Below are 19076 nucleotides of genomic sequence, written 5' to 3' on the forward strand. Positions count from 1 at the left end.
GGATGTCTAGGTCAAATTAAGAAACCAGCATTGGCAAAGGGCTGCAACTGGACTGAGCCTCACGACGATACAGTACCAGAGGTTGGATAACACAGAGATCGTTTGTTTTTGTGTAAACAGATACAGTAGGTTGGCTGGGTGAGTGAAACCAGAGTGGCTTTTAAATCTCCACCTGTTAACATGATGACGCGGCAGCACTGAACAAAATATTTAACTCGTGTTTTGACTAAGCTGCTGTAATTAGAAAATCACCAGCTACTTCCTGGTATGACAACATAGTGTGCACCAATCAAGAATCGGCCTGTTTGACCTCTACCAAACTGCCCGGTGTATAAGCGCACGTAGCGTAATTCCTCTTAACACTGCTCACTACAAAAATAATGAAACCTTGAGGACCAAAACAACCACAAAATACTGCTTTGATTTTCATCTTCCCTCTTTAAGATAACCACACTAGATGAAAATATAGCATATCTATCAGTGACAGGAAAGAAAATCTACACAATAAGGTATCTTTCAGATCATTGTCATTCTGTCTCCAGTCAAAAAGCATCTGATGCTTGAGAACGGGTTACATAATGCATTTGCTTAGCTCGCCAGTGCAGTTTACATAGCCTGTTGTTTGCATAGCATGCATATCTATCTGTCTGTTTGGTTATTTAAACAGGCACAAAACTCAAATACTTAACTTGTGTTGTACATACACACACACATACAGACACACAGAAACATGGATGGCTGCATAGCCTACTGTGAATCCCTGTTCACAATAGGATGTCATTTCATTCTTTGTTTTGCAGAGACATCAGAATTGATAACGGCATACTTTTATAAACAACTTTCTATGATGTTGATCTTTTTTTTATTGTCATTTCCTCTTATACCGGTGGCCTAATTCTGTTCTGCATGTGTGCAGAACCCTTCATTAACCAACTTATCTTGTGAAGCTCATAAAGGAAAAGATCATTCTAAGATAAAAATAATAATAATTTAAAACGCTGTCATTCGCTGACAGTATTTGGGCTGGGCCACCTGGTGTGCAATTCAGAAATATGACAGCACAAGCCTTTCCTTCCCTGGTGTCCTATTTTTGAGTATCTTCAATATGTTTAGGGACAGTTGCGAGCACTACAATGAGGAACCATGTGACAGGAAGTGGCCGTCAGTGACCCCGAGCATTCCAGGGGGACGCACGGCAAATCAAAACAGCCGGGAGAAGCAGTCCCAAAAGATGACAAAATTGGAAAGCGCTGGGTTATTTTTAACCCATCAGGCTCCCAGTTGTCAGGATGTAAAAGCCCAACAATGGCAGAGGTCTCCCTTGCTAAAACACACACACAAGCAGATGTTAATCACACACACACACACACACACACACACACACACAGGCAGCAGGCAAACACAAGCAGGAAAGCAGTTGTACAGTAATTCACTTTGCCATAACTCACAAATGTGTGCAAGCTGTCACAGAGGGCAGCAGGTTTGGTTCAAAAGAATCTGACAACAAAAGCATTTAGCTGTCAGCTGCTTCCTTTAAAGTGAATCCAAACTTCTTTTTTTTCTCCACACAATATACGCATGTCATTAATAAGGCTCTGTCTTTATTTCCACAGAAAGCTGTTAAGTAGGCGACAGGAGAAGCAGACAGGGAGGAGTCTGTGTCTGATGTGTTTACGGTGACTTTTTGGGGACTTCCTTGAACCCGATCCCTTGAGACTTGCGGACATCATGTTTATACAACTGAATAGATACAGCAGACCTAGCTCGCTAAGCCCACTGCATTCTGGGTGTGTAGTGTGTTCAAATGTTAGAGAACGATATCTTCACAGTGTCACATAAACATTTCCTCAGGCAGGTTTGATGTGGTAATATGACAGATGTGACAGACAAATTTGTTTTTCTGCCTTCTAATTCTAGAAGGATACTGCAATAAATTTAAAGGAACGATTAATTGATCCTACTAACAAGTATTGTCTGTGCTGCCAAAGCCTGATATATCTTATTCCTCTGTGCCACAGACCATTATTGTCCAAAAAACGATTAAAAAACACAATGAACCACACTGTTGTTCCTTCAATATGATGAACACCCTGCCCTGCTTCTGTAAATACTCAGTAAGGTATTGTACCAAATGTGTCTTAATCCGCAGCTATAAATAGTTCCCAACAAATGCAATATCTGTTACTGTTTGGGTTCTATTTGCTTAAAAACTACAGTGCCCAGCTGTTTTAGGAAATTACCTTTTTTTTAATAGAACTTATATATTTGTGACCCATTTTGAAAGAATTACATCTTCTTTAGGTACGAATAGGCTTGTGACTGAGTGCCACGGGCAGGATAGGGAAGCTGGAAAGTACTGAGAGATTTCTTGACAGTAAAAATATCAAGACTTAAGACAGAATGTACAAAGTAAGATAACGAGATTGTCTAGACGAGTTTCTTTGCACTTTCCTGCAGCATTTTGCCTGATGGACTTTGCACAGAACAATATAACTGATGTAACAGAAATGCACTGAACGACATTTCTCTTTTCACAAGAAATACACTAAAGATTCTGCACATATTTGAAAATATATTAGGGAAATATACGTCTCTATTTTCCACCATCAAACACTGAAGCTTTGGAATTTATGCAGAAAATTTTTATAATTTAAAATCAAAATAGCTGCTTGGTCCCATAGGAGAAGCCGATAACTGGGCTCAGAGCTCCAGCAGTAGAGGCTCCACGTCAGCGTCCCGTAGCCCACAGAGTGAGCTCTCCACCTGGGAGGAAGAGGAGGAGGAGGCACATCCCCTCTCCCCTCACCTCACTTCAAACCCGATTTTGGATGAGGAGCCAGATTCAGTGTAAGAGTATCCGCGCGGTGGGAGGGGAGCAGGTGGGTGTGGGCAGAGGCGACGTGGAATTAAGATAGCAGGATATGATGGGCTTGACATGTGACTCTGGGGAGCCAAGGGGGCTGAAGTGGCCTCTTCTTACCCGCAAACTGCTGAAGATTTCTCCATTTTCTCAGCTATTTCCTGCTCACACATTGTCTCCCTCTTTCTCTCTCTCGAGACAGGAGACATATCAACGATCACCAAAGACACACACCTTGCGCACACACACGGCACCTACTCATACACACTCTCCAGTGTCTAAGATGGTGCTGAATGGCAGAGAGTGCAGGTGGCAGCAGACTCGACGAGCAGACCAGGATGAAGTAACGCGGAAGCAGATTAGAGAATATTTCAGCAAACGCGCCACATGAGAGTTTCACCTCTTCGTATTTCAGCCTCATACTCTCAGATATCACTCTCAGCTTCACTTAGACTACAAGAATTTGACATGGCCCATCCACTTTCACACAAAGCTACAATCACAGGCGAGCAAGAACTTACTCAACTTTCCTGAGTTGTGTCCGAAATCACTCCATATTTGCAAATATAGTGCACGATTTACTTTCAGCTGTTTGATTTGAGTGTCTGTGTTATCTGTGTGAAAGTGAAATATATAGTGCCCTCAATGCAATGGACAAAGTACTTTTTCCAACAGTCCCACAATGTAAGGAGTCTCATTTTATAGACACCGAAATTACTGTTAGGTATGACTCTACACCGGCCCTTTTTCATTAGTGTACAAATTCTTAATTTACTGCTCACTAACTAACTACCGAGTCTTGTTTTGAGGAATAAGTGAATGAGTAATTGTAGCCACATAAAAAGATGTGTGTCAGCTACATGTAGGGCCTAACAGTGACACGCTCCAGATCATACCAAAATCCCATTCGGTTAAATGACGTCAAGAACCTGTTCAAACTCAATGTCAACTCAACATAAAAACCTCAACACAAGATCCAAAGGTAAAATTAGCACCTAAAAACATGTCACAAAATTAACATTTAGATGAAATTTACTGCAGCTTCCTTAGGGTAGGTAAACTGGTCATCAAGAAACATTACCTAGCATTAGCTTGCAGGGGAAGCTTAGATTGGTCAATTATAGGGAGACTCAGTTTCATCTTTAAACATCCTGGGAAACACCTTTGTTTCTATTATTGTTACACACAAGATGCCAAATAGACTGTAGAACAATAAAAAAAAAATCCTACTTGACTTGATTTTCTAAGACAGCCTAAGTGGCCAATGATATTTCTGATGTAGTTCTACAGTCTGCACATACAAACTTACTGTCTGCATTGATATAGGCTATGTCTCAGTGGTATTATTGACCTACTCAGTCAATTAACAATAGAGGTTAGTTGGAGACCGATAAGAGAATACTATTTGATCTGTTGCTGCTGGGAACCTTTTTCTTCCAGTCTCATTATTCACTACATGACACCTCTCTGGCCCGACGTAACAACAGCGGCTACATATGTCTGTGTGTCTTGTGAATAAAGCTGAAATAAAGCCTAATTGCACTTCGTATACACCAATTAGATGCTCCAAATCGTGTGAAAGTTGGGGGTGGGATGTGATGTCAATGTGTACCAGACTTGTCCCCTGTAACCAGTGCCCATATGGCAGTGTCATAAGTCAAGCTGACGGGTCAGTATTAAAGGCAAGTAAATAAAGCTTCTGGAGAGTCTACCATTTCAGCTCATCAGCAGCCATTAATAAGACACAAATATCATTAGCCACCTACAAATGCCACCAGCTAGTGCAGAGGGTCGGGGAGAGAGAGAGTGAGGGAGAAAGAGGGGTAGTTAGTTGAAGAGGAAGAAACAAGATACAGAAAGTGTTACTCTCAGTTCGCACAAGCTGTCAAAATGGCCGGGTCATGAGTGTACATGACACAGGAAACTTTTTTTAAAAAGCTCAAGGTGGCTTTAATGGAGTTGGCCTGCAGGAGGGAAAGGATCTGACAGATGACAGAAAACGTCTCTATCCAATTCATTCTCCGTCTTGATGCACTTGCCAAAGAAAGCATTATTTACTTGTCATGGTTTGAGTTTTTGTTATGTTTGAGCTACTGCTATGCTGACAGGTGAACTCCCCAGGGTGCCCTAGGGCATGGCAGGAGAATATGGTGCTGCAAAATCATTGATAAGCAAACACATAAGCACAGTGCCACACATAAACGCATAATTAACCCATTTCCCAGAGTGGAAGTCAAAAGTTTTTATAAAACCACATGCATCCATGGACACGATGCAGATTTCTTAAGAGCCACATACACAGTCCAGCCCAAACAAAGTCTTGCAAAACCACACACACACTAAGATACATCGTCCAGGCTCCAGACATTCAACATGTCTCAACTAAACCTAATCCACTCTGAACTATATTGTCTTTGTTGCAATTTGTTGAATGTACACAACAGGTTATGCAAACAATACAGGTGTGTGTGGATTTTCAGACTCACTCATTTAGGACTCTGCAGCTCTCCAAGGTCTGACTGTGTTTTGAGCATGTTAAAGGTACCCTGTAGAGTTTGGAGCAATGTTTTTACGAACGGGTCCCCATTTTGTTTGAGAGAATCACTGAATGTAAACAGGACCTTTGTTTGTTTACAAGGAAACTCCACAGGGCACCTTTAAGTTTGCAAAAGCGGATTCTAAAAAGGTTCAAATACTTAACAGATAAAAGCCTTCTACTTCCCTATCTTTGGTTCAATGGGGGATAGGGAGCTTTGTCTTTGACCTGTTGAACCCAGTCATTTCCACTGGAACAAGGTATCCCTTACCCATCTAAACCACCTTAATGAGCATCAGTAATCCTCTGCTTAGGCCACAGCTTAAAAAAAAAAAAGGGCAAATTGGGGGGGGTGTCAAGTCTGATCTAAAAACTTCCAGAAAAGGAGACGCTCCTTGCGCCCGGGCGTCCCAGGAATGTTTCAATAACAGCCCTGAACACGAGATGTGTGATATATGCGGCTGGGCCGAGAAAGAAAAGCAGGAGGGGAGAATGAAAAGACAAGAAGGCAGAGCGAGATAATTAAACGAGTGCTCGGCCTCTGACATGCTCCTCTGGCTATAAGTTTAATGGAGTGTAGGTCTATAGAAAGCAAGGCAGGGAGCAGACAGCTGGTCTGAGGAAGAGATCACATGCTAGGCTTTAAAAGTTAACAATGAACAATGAAAAGCATCATGAGAACTCAACATGCATTGGCCATGCGGTAATGGGATGGGATGCAGCAATGTCCTTGCACAACTAGTTATTACAAGGCAAAATAAATTATTTTAGTCAAAATCATGCACACAAGTGTACGGAAGACACTTGTGAGACGGAAGCCTGGATAACCCCAACTGGGATTAAGTGTTCCTCAACTGTGTCATGGCCTCAAAAAAGGAAAGCTGAGGGTTAAGACTTTCCCACTGGACTTCTGAGAAGCATCTCTTTTAGTGTATGGTACCCATGTTCCCTGACCTTGTGACAAATTGGTTAAACAAATAAAAAGAAGGAAAATAGTAACAAAAAACAGAAAGCCAGATGTGTATGGAAGCAAGAAATAGCTGTAATCTTATAAGAAACTGAAAACCTAATTGGGAAAATAGTCACTTTATGAATTCTTAAAGTACCACTGAATTTATAGAATTGAAATATTTTACTTTGAAAAGCAACTTCATTTTAATTAACATTGTTTGAATTACCCTCTTTGAACAATTTTATTAAGCAATTTCACTTTATGGCAAAAATCTTAGGGCTTATGAATTCAGATACAACATTTGAAAAAAAAAAGTGTCCATATAAAAAAATGTAAAAATGTAATTGTTAAATTCTGACCTAAAAATGTATCTAAAAGACAGGTTAAAAAAAAAAAAATTAAAAATCAGGTTGCTCGAATTAGAGTGGGTAAATTCAGAAAACAAAAGTCAAAATGAAAAATTCAAACGTGGACTTCTGGGCTACCTGCTTCCGCTATCTGCTTCTTGCATTTTAGGCAGATTAGACACTTGAGCGTTGGTAACCCGAATGTGAATGAAGTTTGAATTTTTCATCTTCAATTTCACCAATCCAATTTGACCAACTGATATCTTGACCTGACTTGAAATTTTAAATTAGCTGCAATGTGACTATGAAACTTTTTTTTGTATTTCTGAATTAGTGAACTGTAAAATAAATAAATAAAAATAAAATCAGGTTTTTGAAATGAATCGATACATATTAATTAACCTATTGTAGTGGGAAGGAGCGGAATTCAAACCATATAAATTCAGATGGTTTCCAATGTGGTATGTACGGAGATTTTCAACATTAGCATTCAGTAGTGGTTTCATTTCACAATTATGTGTTCAGCTTATAAGCTTATAAGATTCTAATTATTATGTTGTTTGCATCAACAGATGTGTTGTATCGGACAACTGCAGCAGTTTTAACCACACAGCTTTGTCTATGTTTCAAATATGAGGGATCATATTACAAGTACGTTGTCATAAAAAAAAGCCTGATTTCATTAGTGGCAAGACAACCTTGAAAAGGAAAACATTTTGCACCTTCAATTTAAGCAGTTAAAGAAACTAAATATTGCACACTGCTCTTGTGTAAGTGTAACGTTTACATCTTGTTGGATCGTACATTACCAGAGCATCGTTCAAGATGTGTGCAAATTGTAAATATCTGGACTGTCAAAATTCACAGCTCAGACCTCTGCATGGCCTTGAAAGAGAAAGATTTAAAATGACATTTATGTGAAGGAAAGGAACATTGAAAACAGCCCGTTCAAACTTTTACTGCTACCTTTAAACCAACAAGGTTTGTGAAAACAAGCCGATGTCTGTGTGCACGGTGGGTAAGGAAGTGCGCTTTCAGTTTCATTTTGAAAAGTGGCACTAAAAAGGTACATTTAATGGTTTTGGACACTCCCACACCACTGCGTTAGTATGGGAATGTCTCGCTGAGACGATTTGTAGCAGACAGCAGGTTTGGCTCTCTGCCAGCTTCCTGTGCATGTTTTTTACCTTCCTGCTTGACAGGAATCTGATGTTTTTATTTTAACTTGGTCCTCCTAAATATGGACGAGAGTATGGAAGCTAAGAATAAGCGACACACTTCAGACAACACCAATGTAAATTCGTGGAGTTAAGTCCAAAGAAAGAGGCCTATCAAATCTGAACAAAAGACAACAGCTGATTTACGCAGGTGATGCAATACAGAGGATTAACAGTGGCAACACAAAGATAAAATGTCAACATGCTACATTTCTTACTGGCAAAAAGGTTACCTACTGCCTGCATCTTACAACAAAACATAAGCTACAGTCTCATGAAACACCATGTGCAGACAGACGGCCTAAACCTTTGGCAGACCTTTGACCCACTTGCTGCTGGAGAGAAGGAGGAGAAGAAAACAAATGAAAGTCATTCTGTTGTAATCAGGTCCTTTGATGTGTAATACTAACTGGGTCCATTTTGGAACAGATCAAGGGAAGGCCAAGTGGCTCCTGAGAACCCACCTGTTGGTCCGGACATGCTACTGTTAGCAGCCCTATGACGGATTAGCAGTCAACTCACCACAGCCTTACAGCGCCCAACCAAGACATGGGGGGGAAAAAACAGTTAATCTGCTGGCTTGATAGTTGGATCTCATGTTGCTTTTTACTGATATACAAATTTACATGATTTTTAGCTTGCATGATCAATATAAATCAATGTTTAATCAATGGAAAGGAACCCTTGAAATTCTATAAAACTTTAAACCTGCATTAACTGAATTTTTGTGGGAGCAGCGGAAAGACGCTGTAAACCCAGCACTGACATATTATCATTTTTTAAGTTGATATGGCAAACTTGTTAGCAAACAGTTGCTTATTTACACATAAAAACAGACGGAAGAAAAGGCATAGAGGCATGCATCCTTATGCTGCTTTTCTCCAGTTCCCTTCACTGATTACATTTGCATCCAAAGCTCCCTGTTATGTTTGGTCTCTGCTTTTATATTAGTTTGTTATGAGCACAGGCCAGAGCACGAACATTGGCGGAGACAGACTTGAGAGGGGACAGCATACCAAAGAAATCCACACCGCTCTTTGCCCCTCTTGCCCAGGCCACCACATCACGTACCCTTTGCCAAGGGAAAGTCCCTGAAATCAGAGGGGACTGCTCCTGATGTCCAATATCTAACTATAAATCCCACTCAAAAAATAAATAAATAAAAATTATATTATATATATATATATATATATATATATATATATATATATATATATATATATATATATATATATATATATATATATATATATATATCCATTTGACTGAATTTGAATGGAGAATCAACTGTAGACATGACATCTCTTGGCTTATTCGCTTTGTCGCTAAAATGCGAAATCTGTTCACCTTCCTCATTTCTAAATAGTCAAACATCTACTTTAAAGAGTAACTAAACCCCCAAACAACTTTTTTCAGCTGAAAACCAATGTATATGGGTATTTAGTAGTGTTGTTGATGGATTCAGGTCCAAATCTTGACAATTGCGCCCCCTCCCAGCGCTGCCCTTGTTGATACTTTTTCACGTTCTAGAGGCATTTTTTGAATTTCCAGGGTAGATGCACTTGAGTTTTGGGGTTTGGTTGCTCTTTAACTAGAAAGTAACTGCCTTCCACAGGTAGTCTCACACTGGAAAACAAAAAAAGACATTGAATTAAACCTTTGTAGGTTAAATCTCTAAGCTCACAACAAATAAAATGTCAGATTTCGCTTGCAACGCTGAGAAAACTACATGTGATTAGCTGGCAAATGACATGCAAAGCGAGAAAGCCACGGTGACAATTTTTGGCTTCTGTGAAGGACATGGCATTGGCTTCTTCCTGTGTTAAGGTGACGAGTATTATCACAGCAGGATGCCACTCTCATAACAGGACGAGGCTGTGACCCCTGTCAGCCTTTTATTCTTCTTATTCAGTGGACAGTTGATTTCTTTCTGTTTTAAGGGGGGAAATAACAGCAATTGTTTTGTGATAAATCCATTCATCGTGTAGTCTATAAAATGTTTATTTCTGAAATGTCAACAGTGAAAAGTGGCCATCAAAGTTTCCTTGTGCCAAAGGTTTTCTTCAAATTGCTTGTTTTGTCTGACCAGTGTTACAAAACTCATTTTCAATGATGTAAAAACAGAAAAGTAGCAGTTTCTCGCATTAGAGAAGCTAAAAAACCATTATCAAAACATTTTGATGTTTGATTCATTTTCTGTCTACTCACCGCTTAATCACCTACCCGTTTCCGCACTGTTTCTACCTGACTACATCAAACTGAGAACAACCAAAGACAGAGGAAGTGAGAATGAAAAAAGGAACTTAGGCCAATTTCTTCTACAAATGTGTTTGCGTATACACATCACTGTATGCTTTGGTGCTTTTTTATGCTTATTGGCATGTAGTGTTGCCAGCTTGTGTGTATCCATCATGAAGGGCTCACCCAGCTAAGCAACGTCCATGCATTGCCAGCTTGGGGATCAACACCTTAAAGTGTGGCGGAGGACTACAATAGCCCCCTCTGGACTGGGAGAGGGCAGACAGTAGGCCACTCGCAGCAGGACACACTCTACAGCAGAGTACAGTGACCTACATCTCTTACTGAGGTGCTTTCTGCATGAGTGAATCAGCTTACTGGTTGCTGGTGTCTGCTTATGAAGAATTATCTAGGACACACTGCTGTGTGCATTAGAAATTCAAGAATGTAAAACAAAGGATTTGTTTCAGTATAACCTTTAAGTTATTTGACAGTGATACAAAAAAAAAATAGAGTGACTGTCCTCGTAATCATAAACAGAAATTTTGAATGTGGCAGTTAATATGTCTTAGGAGATATTAAAAAAGAAAAAAATTGCATGTCGACAAAAGGGGAAAAAAACAACAATATCTCCTCAGTGGAGATGAGCAACTTAACAGTGCTCACAAGCCAGGGAATCATTGGTCGTCTCAGCACTTGTTAGTGACTTCAAATCCAATCTGTGCTCTGTGCCATGGCTGGTGACTGTGGGCACAGTGGGGTAAACCATTAAATAAAGCCCTATTATCTCCCTGGTGAGCCCAGCTGAAAGTCAGAAGGTGCGGCGGTGACAGATCTCAGTAATAAGAAACACTCCGAACCCGCCACATCAATGTCAGTACTGGGTCAGCAGCAGCCACAACAGGGAGCATGATGGAAAATGCACATGGAAAACTTCACCAGTGGCTTTATAAATACAGCAGGTGGGGGCTGTGTTCTGATTGGTGACCGGCCTCATTCGATTGGATCACAACCCTAAAGCCCCTGACTGAGATGGGCAGCAGCTGTCCACTTTTGGTGGAAGCTGACTGGGCAACTGAGCGGCGTCAGTGCGGCGATGTAATGATGGCCTTTCATTTGAGATCATTAATGATCTATAACTGGACATACACTCTCTTTTGACAGATGGATTTTGCATTTAAGCAATATTCAATTTAAAAGAAATGTGGCCACTTGGGTGCAGCAGAAACAAGCTGTAAACACAACACTGACATATTATCAACTTATAAAGTTGATATGGGAGATGTAATAGTTGCCTATTTACCCAACCAGCAGACACAGAGCAACATTATCATTCATTTTGAGTCGTGCTTCTGGCCACCTGATGACAGTAGGTCCAATATTCAGTCTGCTTTTAGCTGTTTTGGCTTCCACCAACTCCTGAGGGAAACAGCTAGTTCTTTAGCTGCTAAATGCTCCACTATGTTCACCAGCTAGTCGCTAACTTTAGCTGTCTGCCGTTTGGTGCTGGGCAGATAGCGTACAGTGGGTTCATCAGAGCTTTTTTTTTTTTTTTTGCTAAAAACAGCTGCCTGCTATGGTTGGAAGTCCTTCAGCTGAGAGGAACTGCAGAGACTGATGATATTTCTCTCTCTGCTACCTCTTTCACATTACACATAACAATTTGATCCACTGTTGATATAAAAATATTTATTAGTGCAGCTTTAAGTAATGAAATGTGCAAATAGTTTGAAATGGTCAATTTAGTTTAAATGTATTTAGCTCATTTCTCAATGATGTTCTGTTCTCAGGGTTGGTTGCAAAGTTTTGGTACAGAAGCGCAAAGTCAATTTTCCTACAAAACAGTCTGTTCTAGACAGGGAAAGGAAATGGCTTTGCCTGTTAAGCTGTACACCACAGAACCAGGACATTATGACTCGCTCCACGTTCACTCTGACAGTCTCACTATTAGCCCCCAGAGCGAACCCAAAAGGCCCTAACACCACAGCAAGTAAGAAAGCCTGGCTTTCCTCAAGTGTGTGTGTGTGTGTGTGTGTGTGTGTGTGTGTGTGTGTGTGTGTGTGTGTGTGTGTGTTAGTTAGGGGCCAGCCAGCAGCGACGGAAGTATCACAAAATGCAAATTCCTATGCTCCCCGCAGTACTTAAGCAAGCACTGGCAAGATAGGTAAATGTTGAACCTCCTTTCCAAACAAATCCCTTTATTATTGCAGTCACTCTGCTCTGAGATAACCAATGTCACCTCTGATTTAGCAACATAAACAAAGCAACATTCAGTGAATTCTCTCAAAATTCAAAACAAAGCTTTGAATGAAACCTTAGTGACAGAGTTATAGATCATGTAGGAATACAGTACGTGACAAGTAGGGTGTGAGAAAGATCTACTCGCGTTTGCTTTACTACAGTTGAGTCTGTGTAATTTAACCTACAGCAGCCAGTTTCTGTAAGTTATGTAAAGCTTATGCTAAATGGGGGCCCTGTATCTGAGACAGCTATCATCCAGCAGGCACATTACATGAGAACTGGACGTTCCTTGCAGCCAGAGGGAAGGGCTTTGTTTGTTGAAACGCTAAACAAGCTAAATACACAACACCATTAAAACAGGGGAAGACCACGTTCACATTGCTACTCAACCCATCCCCTTTACAATTCTCTTTTTTGCATGTTTTGCATCTCTATGCACCTTTCTAAAGGTGCATAGAGATGACTTATGATTCCTATTGTTTACATCTGCTCATGTTTTTTAAAAAAAACAAACACTCAATTTGATGCATACTGTAGTGCATGCAAGTAACATGACATTCAATTCATGTGCAACTGGTTATCTGCAACACCAACATCAATTACTACTTCAGCACCTGATTCATCTTCGTCTTTCTTCCAAGATAAAGATAACGGAAAAAGAAAGAATGAAAGACAAAACGTCAGCTACTTTCTATTTTTAAGTTGCATACCTTTTCTAGACCGGAACAAAGATGTTGGCTGATGCTCAATATGATGACAGCTAGTTGCGGTTGCAGAAATGACAATGCCAATTATTAACTATGGTACAATTATCTGTCAGAAAAAAACTAATACGAGATGATAATCTACACATGGATTAATCTTTAGCCATAGTGGTGTTGAAATGTAACATTTTATATCCAAATTTCTACACCAATAGGGAACTCTGACACGTAGTCACCTTTCCAGCAGTTATCACCTTTCTTGACAAAGGTGACAACTGCTCATAAACCACAAATTGCACACTTGTGTAATCATCCTCCATCACCATTCCCTGCTTTATTTCTGAAACTAAATTCCAGCTTCTTTTGAAGATCCAAAATCACAAGGGAGCTGCCTGACCCACCAAATGTTAAACCCAACCCCCCACCCCCTCGCTGCTTATCCCAGCATGCTAAATGGCAGCTTTGAACCCTCAACTGATTCAACAACAACAGCCTCATCTCTAACCTCAGTTACCAGGGCAAGAAATTCCTTCAATACTATTGAATGTGCGTGGCAGTTGGCGGAAACTGAAGTGTGTGTGTGCAAATATACCTGCAGGCAAATATAGTCATCCCCAAAGACATGCATCACTCAGTTATGTAACCTAATTTCTGAATGTGGCTAAGTGATAATGCTACATGCTAAAATACAGTTCAGCTGAACTACTGTTTAGCATTTAGCTAAAATGCTAAGCTACAGTAACAGTAGCACAAGAGTCATAAAGTCAGCAAACTGACTCAGTAATGTCTGTTATACAGCAACATTTACCTCAGGTTATCTTTAGCCACTATTAGCTACTGGTCGTACCAGACCAACCAAGGCTGTAGCAACAGGCTGGGCGTACTGACTTGAGCAATGCGTTTTATTCCCTATGAATTCGACTTTTCAATTGTAAGAGGAACAAGGTGTTATTTATGCTCTCAAAAGTCTTGCTTTAAAGCTTTAAAACTTACCTGTTTTAAAGGAGATTTGTGAAACATATATATCACACCTTAAAACCAAGATTAAGATCATTTCAGCACATCATAGCAACACAAACACAATTCAGGCAGCTGTTAATCTAGAAAGGAAACTCTGCATATACAGGAGCATGAACACACACAGACTTGTGTTTTCCTCTCCTGACCCCGAGACCAGTGAAAAGGCAGCTGACCTTTCCACGGAGCCGGCTGGGAAAAGGGTAACGCTGCGGTCATGTTTACTGACACTGTATTAAGTCACCACTATCTCTGCATCCACTACACTTCATTGTTTTCAGGGAGAGAGGGCTGACATCGTCTCTCGGCCCGTTTTTACACTGTTGAGCTGTTGTTGTGGAAAAGGGCAAGTGTGCTTTTTGCCTTATTAATCTGTACATCCCTGATTTATTTTCAGGAGCTGCATAACACTTGTAAACAGACAGTTTATTACTTTCTCTAGCAGCCTTAGCAAACAGACAGGGGTTAGATGTGTAAGATGAACATAAATATATAGATGAGTCTATAGACCTCCATTTACAAGGCTTTGTGTGCGTCTTCAGTTGCCGTGGCAAACTGTGTTGTCAGTGCTGGCAGTACAACACAGAACTCATTAATATTTGTGCAGCCCAAATAGCCCAAAGTGCAAAAGAGTCAAAAAATAAACACTTGAAATTAACATTATAAATGTACCTTTATGGGATTTCACTTGAAACCGTACTAAAAATGAATGTTATTATTTGCATCAGTGACACCTTATTTGACTCATCCTTGATAATCTGCCTGTAAGGGTATGTGAGCGGTGGAAAGTGAAGGACATCTGCTGCAGGCGAATGTTTCACTAATTACTTGTAAATGTGAAAACTAGGGTGTGGTTTGAGCTTGCAGCTGCATTTGGTGGCCTTCATTGGTGGGTGGAGTTTGCTTTTATTTGTCAATTGTCAAGAAATAGTTTGACACTTTTGGAAATGTATGTATTCACTTTCTTACCGAGAGTTAGATAAGAAGATCGATACCACTCTCATAACCAGTTAGCTTATAGCTTAGCATACAAACTGGAAACAGGGGACAAGAGCCAAACTGACTTTGTCCAAAGGTAACAAAATCCACCTACCAGCACCTCTAAAGCTCACCAATTAACACGTTATATCTTGTTTATTTAACCCGTTCAAAAGCCAAAGTGTAAAAACACCAATTCTCCGTTTTACAGGGGGGTTTGTGCCAGACTATTTCTTGGCCAGTAACTTCCTGGACTCTCCGCTGGTTGCCTGGCAACTGGTCTGAGCCAAGAAATAGTCTCTTGGCAAGAAAGCGAATAAGCGTATTTCCCAAAATGTTGAACTATCCCTTTAAATCCTAGTTTGTGTTTTGTTTGGAGCTTAGTTAACAGAGACAGCAGAGCTATAACAAACTGCCAGTGCATGAAAAGAAGTAAAAGGCTTAAAGCACAACCATAAACAAATCTCTGCAGGCTTGTCAAAACAGATCAGCAAGAATATCGTTTTGAAAATATTTATATGAATGTCCACTCCAGTTACATATTCAGCGGTTATTACAGATACCTTGAGTATTGTTTGACCTCAGTCTGTGGTCACTTTCAATTAAACTTTCTATGTTACTGACAAGGGTTGAGGTCGTCTGAGTGGATAAAAGCAAGTGGTTTCCATAGTAAAAGTAGAATCTCAAAGAAAATTAAAGGAAGTAATCCACATTTAAAATAAGATAAAATAACACTAACCACCACTGACAGACTGAAACTTTAGCTTACTAAAATATCAGCATGACGTTATTATCGGATTCAGTCAGGCGGGTTAGTGTAACATCTACCAGCCACTGACAGACAAGGGTGTTCAAATTCACCAGTCACTCAATAATACATCATTAGTTTGTGTCTGAAATCTACCAGCCACTTAAATATTTTACCAGCATTTGGCTGGTGCTAATTTCCCACCCTGATAGAATTTATGCTATCAGACACACTATCAGAAATGTTAAGTTTCCAATACACACGTAAAACAATGGCTTACATAATAACAAAGATAAGAACATTGAATAGGTTTTGAATGGATCCAGTGTTCACATACTGTACATGTACACCTACAAATGCACATATACATTTACACTTATACAGTATGTCACCTGTATGTTAACATATATACAATCATGAGCATATATACATTTACACATGCACACAGACCGTGTTATCTGTTCTGATGTACATGTAACCTACATGTTAAAATGGGACATGGGCTGCAAATCAGATTCAGCTAGATGCCTTATATACATTATATCTGCTGCAAAACTTCTACCTATGTAACAATGTCTATCTGCATTGTCCCTGTTAAATAATCAAACACATCAAATGAAAGAAATAGCACTTTCTACTCATTTTTCTGCTTTTATTTATCTTAGCCGGTTAAGGCACCTGTCATGTACAAACGCCTGTTAAATGAACAACCAATCAAGAGTACCTGGTTAAAACAGATGCAAATAGATGGAAATCCTCCTCGAGGTTATGTCACTAGCACAATTTCAGAGGGGAGTCACCTGTGGCCTTCTGGCACTGATCAGCGTGATTCAAATCACCTACTAATGTAAACAGAGAGCATTTAGGTGGGCTTCCTTTATTAGACGGGACCTGTCATCTTGTAACTTGCATACATTTGATGCTACTTACTACACTGCATGTGTGTGTTATTATTCATGGGTGTATGGCTCGCGGATGGGTAGGTTTACCCTCCACAACATCCTTGAAGAGTACCATTACAGTAAATACTCAATGCCCTCGGTGAGGATGCGTCCTGCATTCGTGTCATGTCATGCATTCCTTGGCAATGTACAGAGAGGGAGAGGAGGGGGGGGTGAACGTCGACACAAAATGCATCACTTTCCATTAAGCCCCTGCGCAGGGCATTCCTCGGCTTTCCCCGAGAAAGCCAATGGGAACAAGAAGAAGATGGGGGAGATGGGGGAGAGGAGGGAGGGGGGTAATGCTGTATGCGTAAGTAAATTGGAGACACTTGTATCCGACATGGACTGCGCTTACCTGTGGTGGCTACATTTGTAGCATCAGACGAGTGGCTGGGTAGATCACTGGAGTAAGTGCACTCCAAGCCCAGTACCGCATAGATGACGAGTCCACGTAGCAATACATTCAATACCTTGTGGATGTAACTCATGGTGGAAAAAGGAGGTGAAAATCTAGTCAATCGTATCCGTGGGGCCGGGAGTGGGGATTTAAAGCACCGGGGGGGGGACAATTGCGAAAAAAAAAAAGATGTATGGTTCAGACTGGAAAACACAGCAATAGTCTGCCAAAAAAAAACAGTCTTTTTAAGCAGGAGTGTAAATATGGTGGTGTCACAAGAAAAGGGGACACCTGGAAAATGCACCAACTTACACGCAGTAGATTAGTTTGCAAACCTACCGGCTAACAGCTAAAACAGCAGTCACTGCTGTCACAAAACCTTACAGGAGCGTGAAAAATACCAACAAAATAATGGTTCATCGTGGGTCAACAAGAAGCCAAACTACTTTGAAAGAAGACCCCCTTCAAAAAAAAAATTCTATAAAACTCTAATAGCCTCCAATGGCTTTACTGGCTGTTTCAGAGGGGTGACTGCTGCGAGCTACGACAAGCCAGCCCCCCATTTCTAATTCTATCAATTTTAAAAAAAAATGTATATTAGCTAACAAAACAAAAAGACCGTGTAGTGAATAGACAGCTAAGGAGCAAAGCACATGCAGCCTCTGAAGGAATTCCCTGTCCAAAACAAAAACAGACTCCCCCAAAAAAAAGATATCTTTTTTTTTTACCGTGGATATCCGTGAGATACAAATAATATCAAGTACTGTATTAAATCCTTACGTAGGCCTGTGAGTTGGAAGAAAACAGTCTCTGTACTTCCACGTACAGTATACAAACACCGGGGACAGCTTCAGCATATTGAACTCGCAGCGTCTCATAGGTCCGCCTCTTCATACGAAAGTAGCAAATCCCATTGCATCAAAAAATACATTCGCGTCTTCCTCCGTTTCCCCGAATCCTTCCCTGACCTATATCAACCGCACACGACATCCGCCTACTGTCTAAATGAAGTTTTTAAGTCAGCTTTCCATGGCTCCGTGTGATAATGTATCCTCCTGTCATATTAGCTGCTCGCCGGCTGATGCAGACTAGGGAGGGAGAGCAAAGCGGGGCGGAAGTCAGCGTGCAAAATGGTTTGACATCAGGAGAGGAGGGGGGCAGGATTTTAATTTGGCCCCGCGTGCAGGACAGCCCTGAAGGTATTTGTTTTTGTTTTTGTTTTTAAGAGTAATTCAGCGGGGCTTGTTGAGCAGCGGGGCATCACTTCCATGCTACCCCGCGTTTCTTGCAGTGGTAGTGGGCAACACAACTCACTGCCGTCGGGTGTTTTTGGCCGAGCTGAGGGGCTCAGAGGCATTCTTGAACCGCGTCCAAAGCAGAGGAATCCTCCTCTGAAACTTCGCGTTTTTTTTTTCCTGTCATGCTGACGCGGACGGAGGATGATACACGCTTCATTGTTCCTCTCTTCCCCACTCCGAGCCATGCAAGTTTTTCCTCCTGGTTGAGCGCTCTCATTGGCTGGAGTGTCCCAACATGGCAGAGCCTGATTGGCTGGTTCAGACGGTGTTTTCTGAAGACGCTCAGCGCGGGAAATAAAATGTCGTTTTTTTGTAGCAATTTTCTTGATTAGCGCCTAGTTCTTTACTTTGGAGCCATCTGCTACCATTTATTTCTGGCTAGCATAGGGGCATAACTGGACATTTTGGGCCCCTTGAAAATGTCCCCATACCACCATTACTACTAGGCCTATACTAGGCCTACTACTACACCACTACCAACTTATTATTAAATTATTATTATTACCAAATGCAGTGATTGAGTATGGAAAAAAAGCACTTAAGTCCATCTTTTTTCCACTTTGATGTCTTTGTTAATAATTTTAAGCTAATTTTAAGAT

General features: G+C 40.7%; 1 protein-coding gene across 3 annotated transcripts in view; it reads right to left on the reverse strand.

The window, feature by feature from the left end:
• Window positions 1–18810, reverse strand: part of stim2b (stromal interaction molecule 2b) — a 45273-nt gene extending 26463 nt beyond the window's left edge. The window contains exon 1 of one of the 3 annotated variants that reach the window (XM_044184639.1): window positions 17138–18810. In XM_044184639.1, the coding sequence (XP_044040574.1) occupies window positions 17138–17270 (133 nt within the window). In that variant the 5' untranslated portion in view covers window positions 17271–18810. The remainder of the gene's footprint in view (window positions 1–17137) is intronic. The other 2 variants (XM_044184640.1, XM_044184638.1) reach the window with 2 other exon arrangements.
• Window positions 18811–19076: the final 266 nt, after the last annotated feature.

The sequence above is a fragment of the Siniperca chuatsi genome, linkage group LG22 (genome assembly GCF_020085105.1).
Source record: "Siniperca chuatsi isolate FFG_IHB_CAS linkage group LG22, ASM2008510v1, whole genome shotgun sequence".
Classification (NCBI taxonomy): domain Eukaryota; kingdom Metazoa; phylum Chordata; class Actinopteri; order Centrarchiformes; family Sinipercidae; genus Siniperca; species Siniperca chuatsi.